Source organism: Olea europaea, chromosome 17 (assembly GCF_002742605.1).
Source record: "Olea europaea var. sylvestris chromosome 17, O_europaea_v1, whole genome shotgun sequence".
Lineage (NCBI taxonomy): Eukaryota > Viridiplantae > Streptophyta > Magnoliopsida > Lamiales > Oleaceae > Olea > Olea europaea.
The window spans coordinates 4,874,473-4,885,738 of NC_036253.1; the positions used below are offsets into that span (position 1 = coordinate 4,874,473).

Sequence of the window (11,266 nt, forward strand, 5' to 3'; positions counted from 1 at the left end):
GCAATATTCATTTTGTGAGAAATTATAATTCAACTCTGAAGTAAAATACAATCAAATGATTTTATTCTAGCATTTCCCCACGGCCCTACCATCTAAGTCGCTATGTCAACCAAAATTATCAAACAAGAAAACCCATTATTTCTTCTTTCCTTGTACTTTCTCCACATTTTGCCCTAATAGCCACTACCAATTTACCATCATTCAATCCAGTTTCATAACTTGCTTAATCGGAAACCCGATCCTTCAATTGACAGGTACGCTTGTTGTTTGTTTATTTTCGTTATTAATTTTACGACAATTTGTTTATTCTGATAAAAACCTGATCTTCGTTTAGGGGATCATCGTTCAGAAATAAATTTGGTTCCAAGTTTCTTGTAACTGTATATTTTATTTTGTATTTTCGTTTGCTGAGGAATATAAATAGTTGTTATTGAATCAGAATCGAACCCGATCGAAGATGTTTACCCGGATGTTTGGAAAACCTAAGCAAGAGACGAATGCTCTCACTACTCTTGACAAATTAAACGAGGTACAATTTTTCTTATTTTCTTGTTATAAATTTATGCGCTTATGCAAATAAATTAAAAGTTTTAGATTCTTTTACGGTATTGATGTTATTTTCAGTTTTCTAATGTTAGAAATATTGACACAAAGCTGATCAGACTTGTCAGTTGTTGCTTTGAATATGGCTATAGACTATAGTTTTGTTAATCTGCATTCTTCAATTACGAAACAAAGGAAAAGCAAAATAAAATTGAAAAAGAAGAAACTTTTCAGTTCTAAGTTGGCTTTGGCTATGTAAAGTTAGTTTCTTGATGTTATCTGTTGTTGTCAAACTATTTCAGCTTGGGATTATCAGACATTAAGCTATTTGATCCAAGCTGACAATTTGATTTTGGACTTGGATTTATTGGAAACCGCATCAGTAATATTTGCGGATTAGCATGTTATGTTGCATTTCCAAATAATTTCTGGCTTTGTTTCTTTTGTTACTAAGTTACATTTGGTTGTTGATCTCTAATAGATGCTTATTTATTCCTAAAACAGAAATCGTCTATCAATTGTTGTGGAATGGAATCTGCCTGTATGGTTTAAGCGGAGTTTTTCGTTAAAAAATACTGGTATTAGAGAGCAGGATAAATTTACTCTTTATGTGTCGTCCACTCTTGCTACTACACACAAGATGTAATTACGCACAAAATAACATGAAAAGTAGCCCTATGACATGCATAAAGGTTAACACATTTTGGGTTTTTTGTTTTTATTGTAGTCATTTGGAAAATAGACTAGAAAGTGAGAGAGCAGGAAATATAATCAGATGGCAAAACTTGAGAGTGTTATTTGGCATCTGAGTCCAGGTTTTGAAAAATTTTATTAGTTTTGCTACATCGCTAATTTTTATGGAGCAATTATTTCTATATGTGCTTAAGTTCACATCTATTTGTGAACAGGTTTGACTGTAAAGCTTTTGCTTTAAACATTTGAGTTAGTCAGATTTATAACTCGTTCTAGTTTTACCTAGATGTATTGGTTGTTCTCTATCTTTCCGCATATTTTCTTTTTCATTCTTACCCTTGTGCAGACTCTCGAGATGCTTGAGAAGAAGGAAACAGTACTTCAGAAGAAGGCTTATGCTGAGGTCGAGAAGGCCAAGGATTTTACAAAAGCAAAAAACAAAAGAGGTATGATCCATAAATACACGCCTGAAAAAATATAGTAAACCAAAATAAAAAATATAAGTTTGTGTAAGGAGAAACAAACTATAGATGTCCAATTCTAGCATTCTAAAGCTATTGCTAGTAATACTCTAATGTATTTGTACCAAAATGGTATGAACATTTAGAGCGTCTCCAATTGACTCTCTATTTTTAAGGAGTATCTTGTCCATAATTGAGAGCATCTTTAAAGAGTGAAATTTTTTATACATTCCAACAAACTCTTTATTTTTAGCTCTTTATTTTACTTATTTCAATAACCATAATATCATTTTCTCCTTAATTTTCAATTAACACATATTTTTAGATGTCTGACTAAAAAAGATTGATGCAGGACGAATTAAAAAAAGAAAGAATAAGCAAGAAGAGAGGGAGAAACCGGAGAGAATGGGATGAGAAAACCGGAGAAGTAGAAATCAGGGGAAAGAGGAGGAGGAAGTCATAGGCAACAACCCAAGCATTCTATGGTTTAATTCATCAATTCATCAACTGTCTCAAATACGTAATAAAACAGAAATAAATAGCAAAACAAAAACCCTAAAGAGAAGGGTCTGGGCCAAACCCACTATACAAGCCCAATAACAGAAACATAAATAATAATTCAAATAGAATATAACTAATAGTCTAAATAGAAAATAAATAGTAAATGGATGTCCGCATCAACTCTTCCGGAGTGAGAGAAAAACTCGATCCCGTTGAGTGGATGAATCAAAATGTTGCAATGAATCTGATGCTAAAGGCTTCAAGTCATGCCATTGGGGACGATCTTTCTTGATGACCAAATACCGAAACTCCACAAATGATAATAAAGCTAGTTGCAGCTTATCCTCAAGAATATGATCCAACCAAGGAGGACGATCTTTCTTTGTAATCACATATCGATACTGAACTCCCAATAGTAAAAATTCATGCCCCTCATCTCCAAAATCTTCATCATTGGTTAATACAACATGTTTATCTAAAATAACATCAATTTCATCTCTGTGTGCTATGACGTGTTATTGGAGTGAAAATGGTAATATATTTAGGTTGGGGATCCACATAAGGAAGTAGAAAAGGATCATCAAGGAAATTAAAAAGGCCTTTGTAAGTAACTAAGTCCTCAGTATGTAAAGTAGAGTGGTGGCCAAAATGTGATAAAAATCAATGACGTGCATATGGGCCAACATACTTTAAAACTTTAAAAGTACCAGCACTACCGGCTTGCAATATAACATAATCCCCAATATTAAATTCAAAATATCGTTTATGCAAATTAGCTTGAGGTTTATATAATACATTGCTTGCGTCAAATTGCTTATTGATCTCAATATACAAGTCATGAAGATGATGCGCAAATGCTTCAGTTGACATCGACACACTAGCATGTGGGAACATGGGAATAAGGTTTAACGGCCGCCTAGACTTATAACTATGAATAGCTTTAAATGGATCCAGATCTGGAGACCGATTTATAGAATTGTTATACGCAATTTGAACAGTTGGAGGAATTAAGTCCCAATTCCTAAGATTTTTCTGGACTAGAGACTTGAATAAATTGCTAGGACTTTGGTTAACGACTTCATTTTGACCATCAGCCTGGGGTTGGTCTGTAGTGGAGAATTTCGATTTAGTGCTAACCATAGGCAACTGGGTTCTTTCAAAGATACTAGGGAAATCATGGGATACAGAATCTGGAGTCCCAAGAAGAGCCTATATGCCACCTACGGAGGTGTCCTCACTATCATCATCAAAATCTTCAAGTTTAGGGTCATATGCTAAATCTTCTAACGACTCTTCTATTGTATTCTTTCGTTCTTCTATGACTAAGGCTCGGTTAGGACATTTGGAAGAGATGTTGCCAAAGTCCTTACAGTTGATGCATAGCAAGTGAGAAGTCCTTGGAGTTTCAAAAATTATACTCTTATTTTCCAAAATGGGAGGAATATTAGACGGTGGAGGTCCTAGAAGGGACTTAATAGGAGGAAGTGGAGCCAATGAAACCGAAGGATGATTGTCATTACGCCTACATGAAGAAGACGACTTTGGGCTATCACGACCTTTACACTTGTTTTTCCAAAGGGAAGGAACACTAGACTGGGAAGACTCTATGATAGACTTATGATGAGATGACGCTAATGAGATAGGTGAACGATGGTGATCACGCTTTTCATATGCAATACTAATAATAAACTCATAATCTCGAGCTAAAGAATAAGCTTGAATAAGAGTGGTGACACTTTGAAAGAAAAGCTCACGCTTAAGATCATCTCTTAGACCTTGTGTAAATCTACTCAAATTCAAGGCCTTATCTTCAATGACATGACATGACATTTCATTCGAAATTCCTCAAATTGAGCAATATACTCAGTCACTAATTGATTTCCTTGTTTAAGGGCATTCCATTGAGTAAAAATTTCAAAATTATCTCGTTCTCGCTCACGAACCTGATCCCTATACCTACGATCGTGTCTAAAGCATTTTTTATCACCATGATGATGATGATAATGTCTATTATGGGACACTTTAGATTTATGGACGTCGGTTGAACGAGAGATTTGCTTAAAGTTGTTCAAATTAGTATATAGAGCCTTACTTTCTTCAAGAGTAGTAATTATCTGGATTTGGATAGCCGCTATTTGTCAGGTGAGTGCATCAAATTGTGAGGGGTCCATGTTTAAAGTAGTAAAGTGACAGGACGACCACTATGCAATTGTACGCAAAGCAACACTACCTAAATGAAATGCAATAGAGAGATCAATATGCAACAAGTACCAACAATTAAAAACAGCAATTTGAAATTCTCTCTCTTTTTGAACAAATTTTGGGGATACGGAATCCAACTATGCAAGCTAACAGTGCTGAGGTGTGTAAATAATAAAGCAAGGGTCCAATTGACTTGTCAAAATTTCCAATCACATAGGTAAATGGGGTAACAATGGCAAGTTAATTCAGTGACTGATTCTAGGCAAGTGAAGTTTGAGGCCAAAGTTATGAGAGCACAGTGACACAAAGACTTTAAATGATGCACTTTTAAAATAAAACAGTAGTATAAACTAATGAGAATTAGGAGATAGCGACTCCTTGTTGTTCAGTTGACTTAGGTGGCTGTAATGGTTCTTTGCAATTGGTGGAGGCAGTTGGCAAAGGAGACAATTAACTACTTGATTGATGAAGTCGGCTGTTGTCTGCAATCTTCAAGAAAGTTGTTGAACAATTGAATCCATTTGAAGTTGTTGAGCAATTAGGTCCTCAAGATTGGGCCGGTGGTGGGTCACCTACGAAGAGGCTACAGTCGGCGAAACGGCAGTGGTGATTAACCGGCAGAGACGCGGTGAGGGCTTGGCTCCTGAGGAATTGATGTGTGAATGTGTTTGGGAATGAATGGGTCTCTTTAATTGATGATGGGTGTGTGGGTTGCTGGCGAAATTGAAGAATGGCATATGGAATTAAATTGTAACAAGATGAAGTGGTGTAGTGGATTGTTGTCTATGTGAGGGGGATGACGTGATTTGTGAGATACCGGTGCTGGCAGTGGAGTTTTTGGATCGTGAGTAGGTATTCGGTAATTGAGCGGTGCTAGCGTTGAAGGTTCGGACGATTGGGTCGTCGGCGGGAGCAACGAGTTTTTGGAAATGGATTAGTGGGCTGGGTTTTGGTCGGGATGGATAGTTGGGAATTGGGCTTGTGTGATGGAGTTGGATCTGAGTTTGGGTTGTATTATGGAGATGGGCCGGATATGGTTAATTGGAGACTGTGTGGGTTAAATGGGCTAACCGAATTAAAGATTTGGCTAGTGGGCCTCGTGTTTGGGAAATGGTTTTGGGTTGTTTTATAGTTTTATATCTTTTGGAATGAAATAGATTAAGGAACAACAAAAATTAAATTTGTGATAAGTCAGACGAATAAACTTGAGACGGCAGCAGAATTTTTATTTATTTTTTATTTTTTGAAATTGACAAAATGCTAAACTGAAATTCTGGGCGTAACAGTACCCACAATGAACAGTAACTCTATTTTTTTAATTTTTTTTTCAACTAGGAAATAAAACTGTTATCTTCCAACAAATTCTTTTTTGTTTTCGCTGTTCAACAAGTTTTGGAAAAAAGGGAAAGAAGAAAACTTTGAATTGTAAGAGAAAAATACCTAAGATTTGACTTTGATACCAAATTTGATACAGGACGAATTAAAAAAAAGAAAGAATAAGCAAGAAGAGAGGGAGAAACCAGAAAGAATGGGATGAGAAAATCGGAGAAGAAGTAGAAATCAGGGGAAAGGGGAGAAGGAGGAAGCCATAGGCAACAACCCAAGCATTCTATTCTTTAATTCATCAATTTATCAACTGTCTCAAATACGTAACAAAACAGAAATAAATAGCAAAACAAAAACTCTGAAGAGAAGGGCTTGAGCCAAATCCACTATACAAGTCCAATAACAGAAACATAAATAATAATCCAAATAGAATATAACTAATAGTCCAAATAAAAAATAAATAGTAAATGGATGTCCGCATCAAAGATTCAAGTATGATTTGAATAATTCAAGAAACTTGCAACTTATGGTTGTGGTTTTCTTGATCCCTTCTGTAACACAGAAGAATTTACATAAAACTAAGAATTTAACTGATGTTAAGTTTAAACATTTTACCGTGTAGCGGCTATACAATGTTTGAAGAGGAAGAGGTTATATGAACAACAAATTGAGCAGCTTGGGAATTTTCAACTACGCATCCATGATCAGGTTAGCTTTCAATTCCCATTTGCATGATAATGCATAATGTTCAATGAATTAATGTATTTCTTAGACGACTTGAGTTCATATGTCAAACGTTCCATTGTTAGATGATACTATTAGAAGGTGCAAAAGCTACAACAGAAACCGTTGATGCTTTGAGATCTGGAGCAGCTGCAATGAAAGCAATGCAGAAAGCAACGTAAGTTGTTGATTTAAACTGTAGAAAATCAGGTCTCATGGAGTAAATCTGTTATTTTTCTGCTGTCACTGGGTAATGGGTGGAATACCTTACATTTTTTGTGCATTTAACTTGCAGGAATATTGACGATGTGGACAAGACAATGGATGAGATAAACGAACAGACAGAGAACATGAAGATGATTCAAGAAGCTTTGGCTACCCCTATTGGTGCAGCAGCTGACTTCGATGAGGTATATGTCTTATTTCTATTCTACTGACGAAGCTTTAGTTATATATTGGAGTTATTAAGGCCCATCCACTGCTTTATTTACTATTTCAAGTACTTGTACATATGTGCCTACATGTGAATCTTTATGGTGATTCCAGGATGAATTGGAGGCGGAGCTTGAAGAGTTGGAAGGTGCAGAATTGGAGGAACAACTTCTTCAGCCTGCAACCACAGCCCCTGCTGCTCCATTACAGGTTTCAGCAGGTGGAGCACCGGCTCGCCCTGCTTCTCATAAGCCTACAGCTGAGGAAGATGAACTTGCTGCTCTACAAGCAGAAATGGCCCTTTAAGCAACGTTTTTCTTTTTTATTTTACTGGTAAATTTGATGTCATTTCAACTGATTGTGAAATTTAAGAACCGGGATTTTCAACTGGTTGGAACACTCAATTTCCTACTATATTAAATGTATATTATTTGAGGCAATTGCTCAAAATTCCAGATTAGAAATTTGTATTGTCGTGTTTTGTTGCAGAATCAAAAGTGTGCTGGTATCTCCAGTTTTCTTCCATCCGGCACCTTCGTGGTTGGGTGGTCGCACTGGCGGACCCACAGTGGGTCCTGGTTGGTCACTTGACCCACCAACTTAATTTTTTTTTTTTTTAAAGAGAAATCAGATTTGAAGCTAAAGAACTCCTATCTGGAAAATTTGAAAAGTTTGAATGAAGTTTTAATTTTTTAAAGATTCATTCATCAAAAGCCGTGTGCCTCATTTTTCGGGAAATTATTTATTTATTATTATTATTATTTTTTGGTATTATCTTATGAAATGAAATTAGGGATCCATTTTAGTGCCCCAAATATGTTGTTTTGGCAATTTTATGGTAATGAATTCTTGTGATTTTTTCTTTGTTTGGACTGAAAGTGCATTTGATAATTTAAAATTTAGAATTGCTGTGATTTATGTATTATTCACTTGAACTAATTATGATGGAATATGTTTTTTTTTTAAATGATCACAATGTTAATGAAAGGAATATTCGAGATAAAAGTGATAAAAATAATGTTGGAGATAAAAAAGGATGGCAAACATAGTGGTATTTGTATAAACGTAAATCTGTATTTTTTGTAAGTTTAATTATGTTCCATTAACTCAAAATGTCTGCTATTGGGTGGTGGGGTGAAGCAATCGTGTGGTTCTATGTACAGCACGTGTAAGGTTGAATTTCTTTTATTTTTTGCCAACACCCAATAAAAAGTTGTCCTACAAAATTCTGCCAAACTTGTCTGTCGGAAGACTTGAAGCAATTGCATAAAAAGTTTGGTCATTTCCACAGGAAATATCAATTTTTGGGAAATGGACATTTAGAATTTCCCTCAATTTTTATGATGGTAGCACAGCGCAGACAATTGTACCAACTTTTTCCCCATCTTTAATCAGTTACAAGCAAAAATATCAGCTGTACGTAAAACTCAATAATGGGCCTATGGCTTTATATGAGAAAAATTTACACTAGTAGTATTCCATCTATTAGTTAATTGACAAATTAATCCTTAACCTTTAAAAAAGCGTACCTTTGCCCAACTGCTATAACTGCATACATAATTAGCGACATTACAAAAAGGGTTCATACTCCTTTTGATTAAGATACAAGGGATGTGTTTGATTCCAAGCATTAAATTTACATGATAAGAAAATAAACTTTAGGTAATTTGATTGTTTATAACTTCTTTGCATAAAAAATTATCAATTAAACGTATTTGATTTATTTATTTTCAACATAAAAAATATTATACTTATCAATTTTTTTATTAATGGGCAAATGAAAAAAGCGGAAAAACCTTAAAAAGTAAAAACTACTCTCTTGAAAGAAAATATTTTCCTTATTTTCAAGGAAAAAGTTAACATGTGACTAAAACTGGAAAAATATTTTTCAAGAAAAAATATCAATCAAATTAACTAAAAAAATAACATTTTTCGTGAAAAATATATCAAACGTACTCTCAATATAATTGTGAAATTGCAAATATTGAAGGTTAATTATTTATTAATGATAAAAAAATAAATTACAATAACAGGTAAAAACTTAAAAAGAAAAGAGAACAATGCACAAGATCTTGAACTTACAATCCTTTAATAGGCTTAAGTAAAATAAAAATTACATAAGCAGACGATTAAAAGGCGAAATATCTCATCAAACTTCAACAAATAAAAATACTCTTACAACTTATCAGAAGTTACTGAAAATAATATTTACAAACTAAGGCAATTGTATGCCATGAAACAACTATAAACATAGTCGAAATCCAGATTTCTAGAACATTAGTCCAGATTCAGAACAGACACTAGCCTTATAAAGTCGATTATGTTATGATCAAACGACATCCATTGTCTTAAGACTGATTAAGTAGTTAAAGAGAAAAATAAAGCGAAAAGTTGAGGACCGATTCATTAGTGAGGCCCAAAGGTAGGAACCATTTAGTTTAACATATCGGAAACCCAGTCGACGTCATGGTTCGGGACCTGAGCCTGGTTTGCGTTCAGACTCGGCCAGTTGCCCAATGGATTCTCCTTGCTCAATTTCTCGAACATCTGGTCCCTTAAATCCCTCCCTGACTCAATCCGCTCCATAGCTGGCTCCTCCTCGTACCCAACATCCTTTTCCCAGGGATCTGCGTATCCTAAACTAGCCCGTGTCAGAGACTTGGTAGGAGTCGTTGGCAGACTGAAGCATCCGGGTCGGGTTATTGGAAACCGGGGCGAACCTAGCCCAGAGGAAGAACACCCTACTTGCAGATTCCTAGAAGGTGGTATAGACTTCACTTTATTCAACTGCAGCTGACGCAAAGAAGCGATCATTTCGTTGATTGAATTGGAGCCCAGCGACCGGCTGAGGGAACTGATAGAGGTGGCGGTGGCAGAGGTCATCGGAGACATTGGCGGCGACTCAGTCGGTGGAGAACCCGAATCAGACGATGACATAAAAGCGAGTCGGTGTGGCGAGCCGTCGTACGACTCGGCTCGTGGACTCAGAACCCGAAGCTGATCAGTCGAGTGAGCAAAGAAACAAACCCTTCTCTTACAGTTAAGCCCATCTTTGCATGGCTGCGTACGATAGCGCGCAGGGTGAAGCCAGCACTCAAACACACCATGCGCGTATTCACACGCGTCACCCTTTCTACAATTCCCTTTACGAAACTCCGGGCACGCACTTCCGGAATAATGAAATTTCCGGGGGTCCCTCCGGCGAGCTTTCTCGCCAGGGTGAGCGTACGGGCACTCCGTCCAGTCATGTGACTTCCCAAGTGAGCATTTCCTTACCTTAAATTCAAACATCCTGAAATGATCACATGTGTACGCGTCCACCGTCAAATCTCCTTCCCTGATCGAGTTCGATGGCAAATAGCGTTGCAACGCCGTGAAAATAGAGCAGTCATCGGTGGCGCTGCCGCCGTTAATGTTCATATTAGGGCTAAGATTGTAAGAGGCCGGATCATCCGTGGTGAAGGACCATGGAATTGGAGGTACATGCACAGTCAGCCCATCTTGGTTTCTTTCTCCGATCATCATAGTTTGGTGGTGATGCCGAACTGGTTCAGGTTGCATATATACTGCTGGACTAATGAGATTTAACCATTGTTAGGTGAATTTAAACCCTGGTTAAGGGAGAAGGTGGTACGATAATCGTACGCGTGTAAATTGGATAAGGACACTAGATTTTGTATCTTTGCAGGACTGAGAATTTGTTTTTGTTGGGCCGTGAGGGATTTATGTGACGGGCATATCGGTTTAAGGAGTTGGTTTTAACTTGTGGTTTATTAACCGACTGGCTAAAGTTACGATAAGGCAGTAGAGTGTCAAACATGAAAGAAAAATGTCTCGTGTACACATAGTTTGTCGGCCTTCTAATTGGGATTGAGGACTAGATTATAATCGTGAGCCCCATTCCCTATTTGAGGGCTATTAACCATGATATACCCGAGAATGTACACTTAGCATTTTTCAATAAGAAAGAATTTAGAAGGCTACTATTATTTATAGGACTTGACAGAGCGTTAAAGAAACTTGTTGAGTCTTGTTTGATGGAAATTATAATCTAAATTTTTATCAAAATTAAAATCAATAATTAATTTTTATCCTATATTTCATGGAAAAAAATATTTCTTGTGCATAACTATTTACACTAATGTTTTACATAAAATGAGGTGTCAAAATGAAAGTGGATAAGTAGGGATGTCAATTGGGCTCGTCGACTCAAACCGCCCATGGCTCGGCTTGGAAAAAGCTCGAGCTTGCTCGATTCGAGGTTTAGTGAAACCGAGCAAAGGCTCGAGTCGAGCCCCATTTTGAGGTTCCGGTTAGCCCGAGCCGGCTCAAGCTCGAGCCTTATTTAAAAAAAAAAATAAACGAACGAAGAAAAGAAAAAAAAG

The 11,266-nt window shown here is 36.5% G+C and overlaps 2 protein-coding genes across 3 annotated transcripts; one reads left to right on the plus strand and one right to left on the minus strand.

Moving 5' to 3' along the window:
- Positions 1–81: 81 nt before the first annotated feature.
- Positions 82–7,406, plus strand: LOC111366126 (vacuolar protein sorting-associated protein 32 homolog 2-like). 2 transcript variants are annotated; one of them, XM_022986802.1, is made up of 7 exons: positions 82–254; positions 425–529; positions 1,583–1,682; positions 6,349–6,434; positions 6,536–6,627; positions 6,745–6,859; positions 6,996–7,406. In XM_022986802.1, the coding sequence occupies exons 2-7, from the start codon at positions 458–460 to the stop codon at positions 7,185–7,187; spliced, it is 657 nt and encodes a 218-aa protein (XP_022842570.1). In that variant the 5' UTR covers positions 82–254; positions 425–457; the 3' UTR covers positions 7,188–7,406. The 2 variants fall into 2 exon arrangements, with proteins under 2 accessions (XP_022842570.1, XP_022842569.1); XM_022986801.1 differs by having other exon boundaries at positions 83–254; positions 440–529.
- A 1,604-nt stretch (positions 7,407–9,010) lies between these two features.
- LOC111366127 (zinc finger CCCH domain-containing protein 20-like) lies at positions 9,011–10,754 on the minus strand. The gene has a single exon (XM_022986803.1). The coding sequence runs from the start codon at positions 10,440–10,442 to the stop codon at positions 9,315–9,317; it is 1,128 nt and encodes a 375-aa protein (XP_022842571.1). The 5' UTR covers positions 10,443–10,754; the 3' UTR covers positions 9,011–9,314.
- Positions 10,755–11,266: the final 512 nt, after the last annotated feature.

What these genes read in the sequence shown, in the direction of transcription:
- LOC111366127 (XM_022986803.1), bottom strand. Translation starts at nt 10,442, where the DNA reads ATGCAACCTGAACCAGTTCGGCATCACCACCAAACTATGATGATCGGA.
- LOC111366126 (XM_022986802.1), top strand. Translation starts at nt 458, where the DNA reads ATGTTTACCCGGATGTTTGGAAAACCTAAGCAAGAGACGAATGCTCTC. An exon ending in AAAAGCAAAAAACAAAAGAG is followed by an intron (nt 1,683 to 6,348) that starts GTATGATCCATA and finishes TTTACCGTGTAG; the next exon opens with CGGCTATACAATGTTTGAAG. An exon ending in AACTACGCATCCATGATCAG is followed by an intron (nt 6,435 to 6,535) that starts GTTAGCTTTCAA and finishes TTCCATTGTTAG; the next exon opens with ATGATACTATTAGAAGGTGC.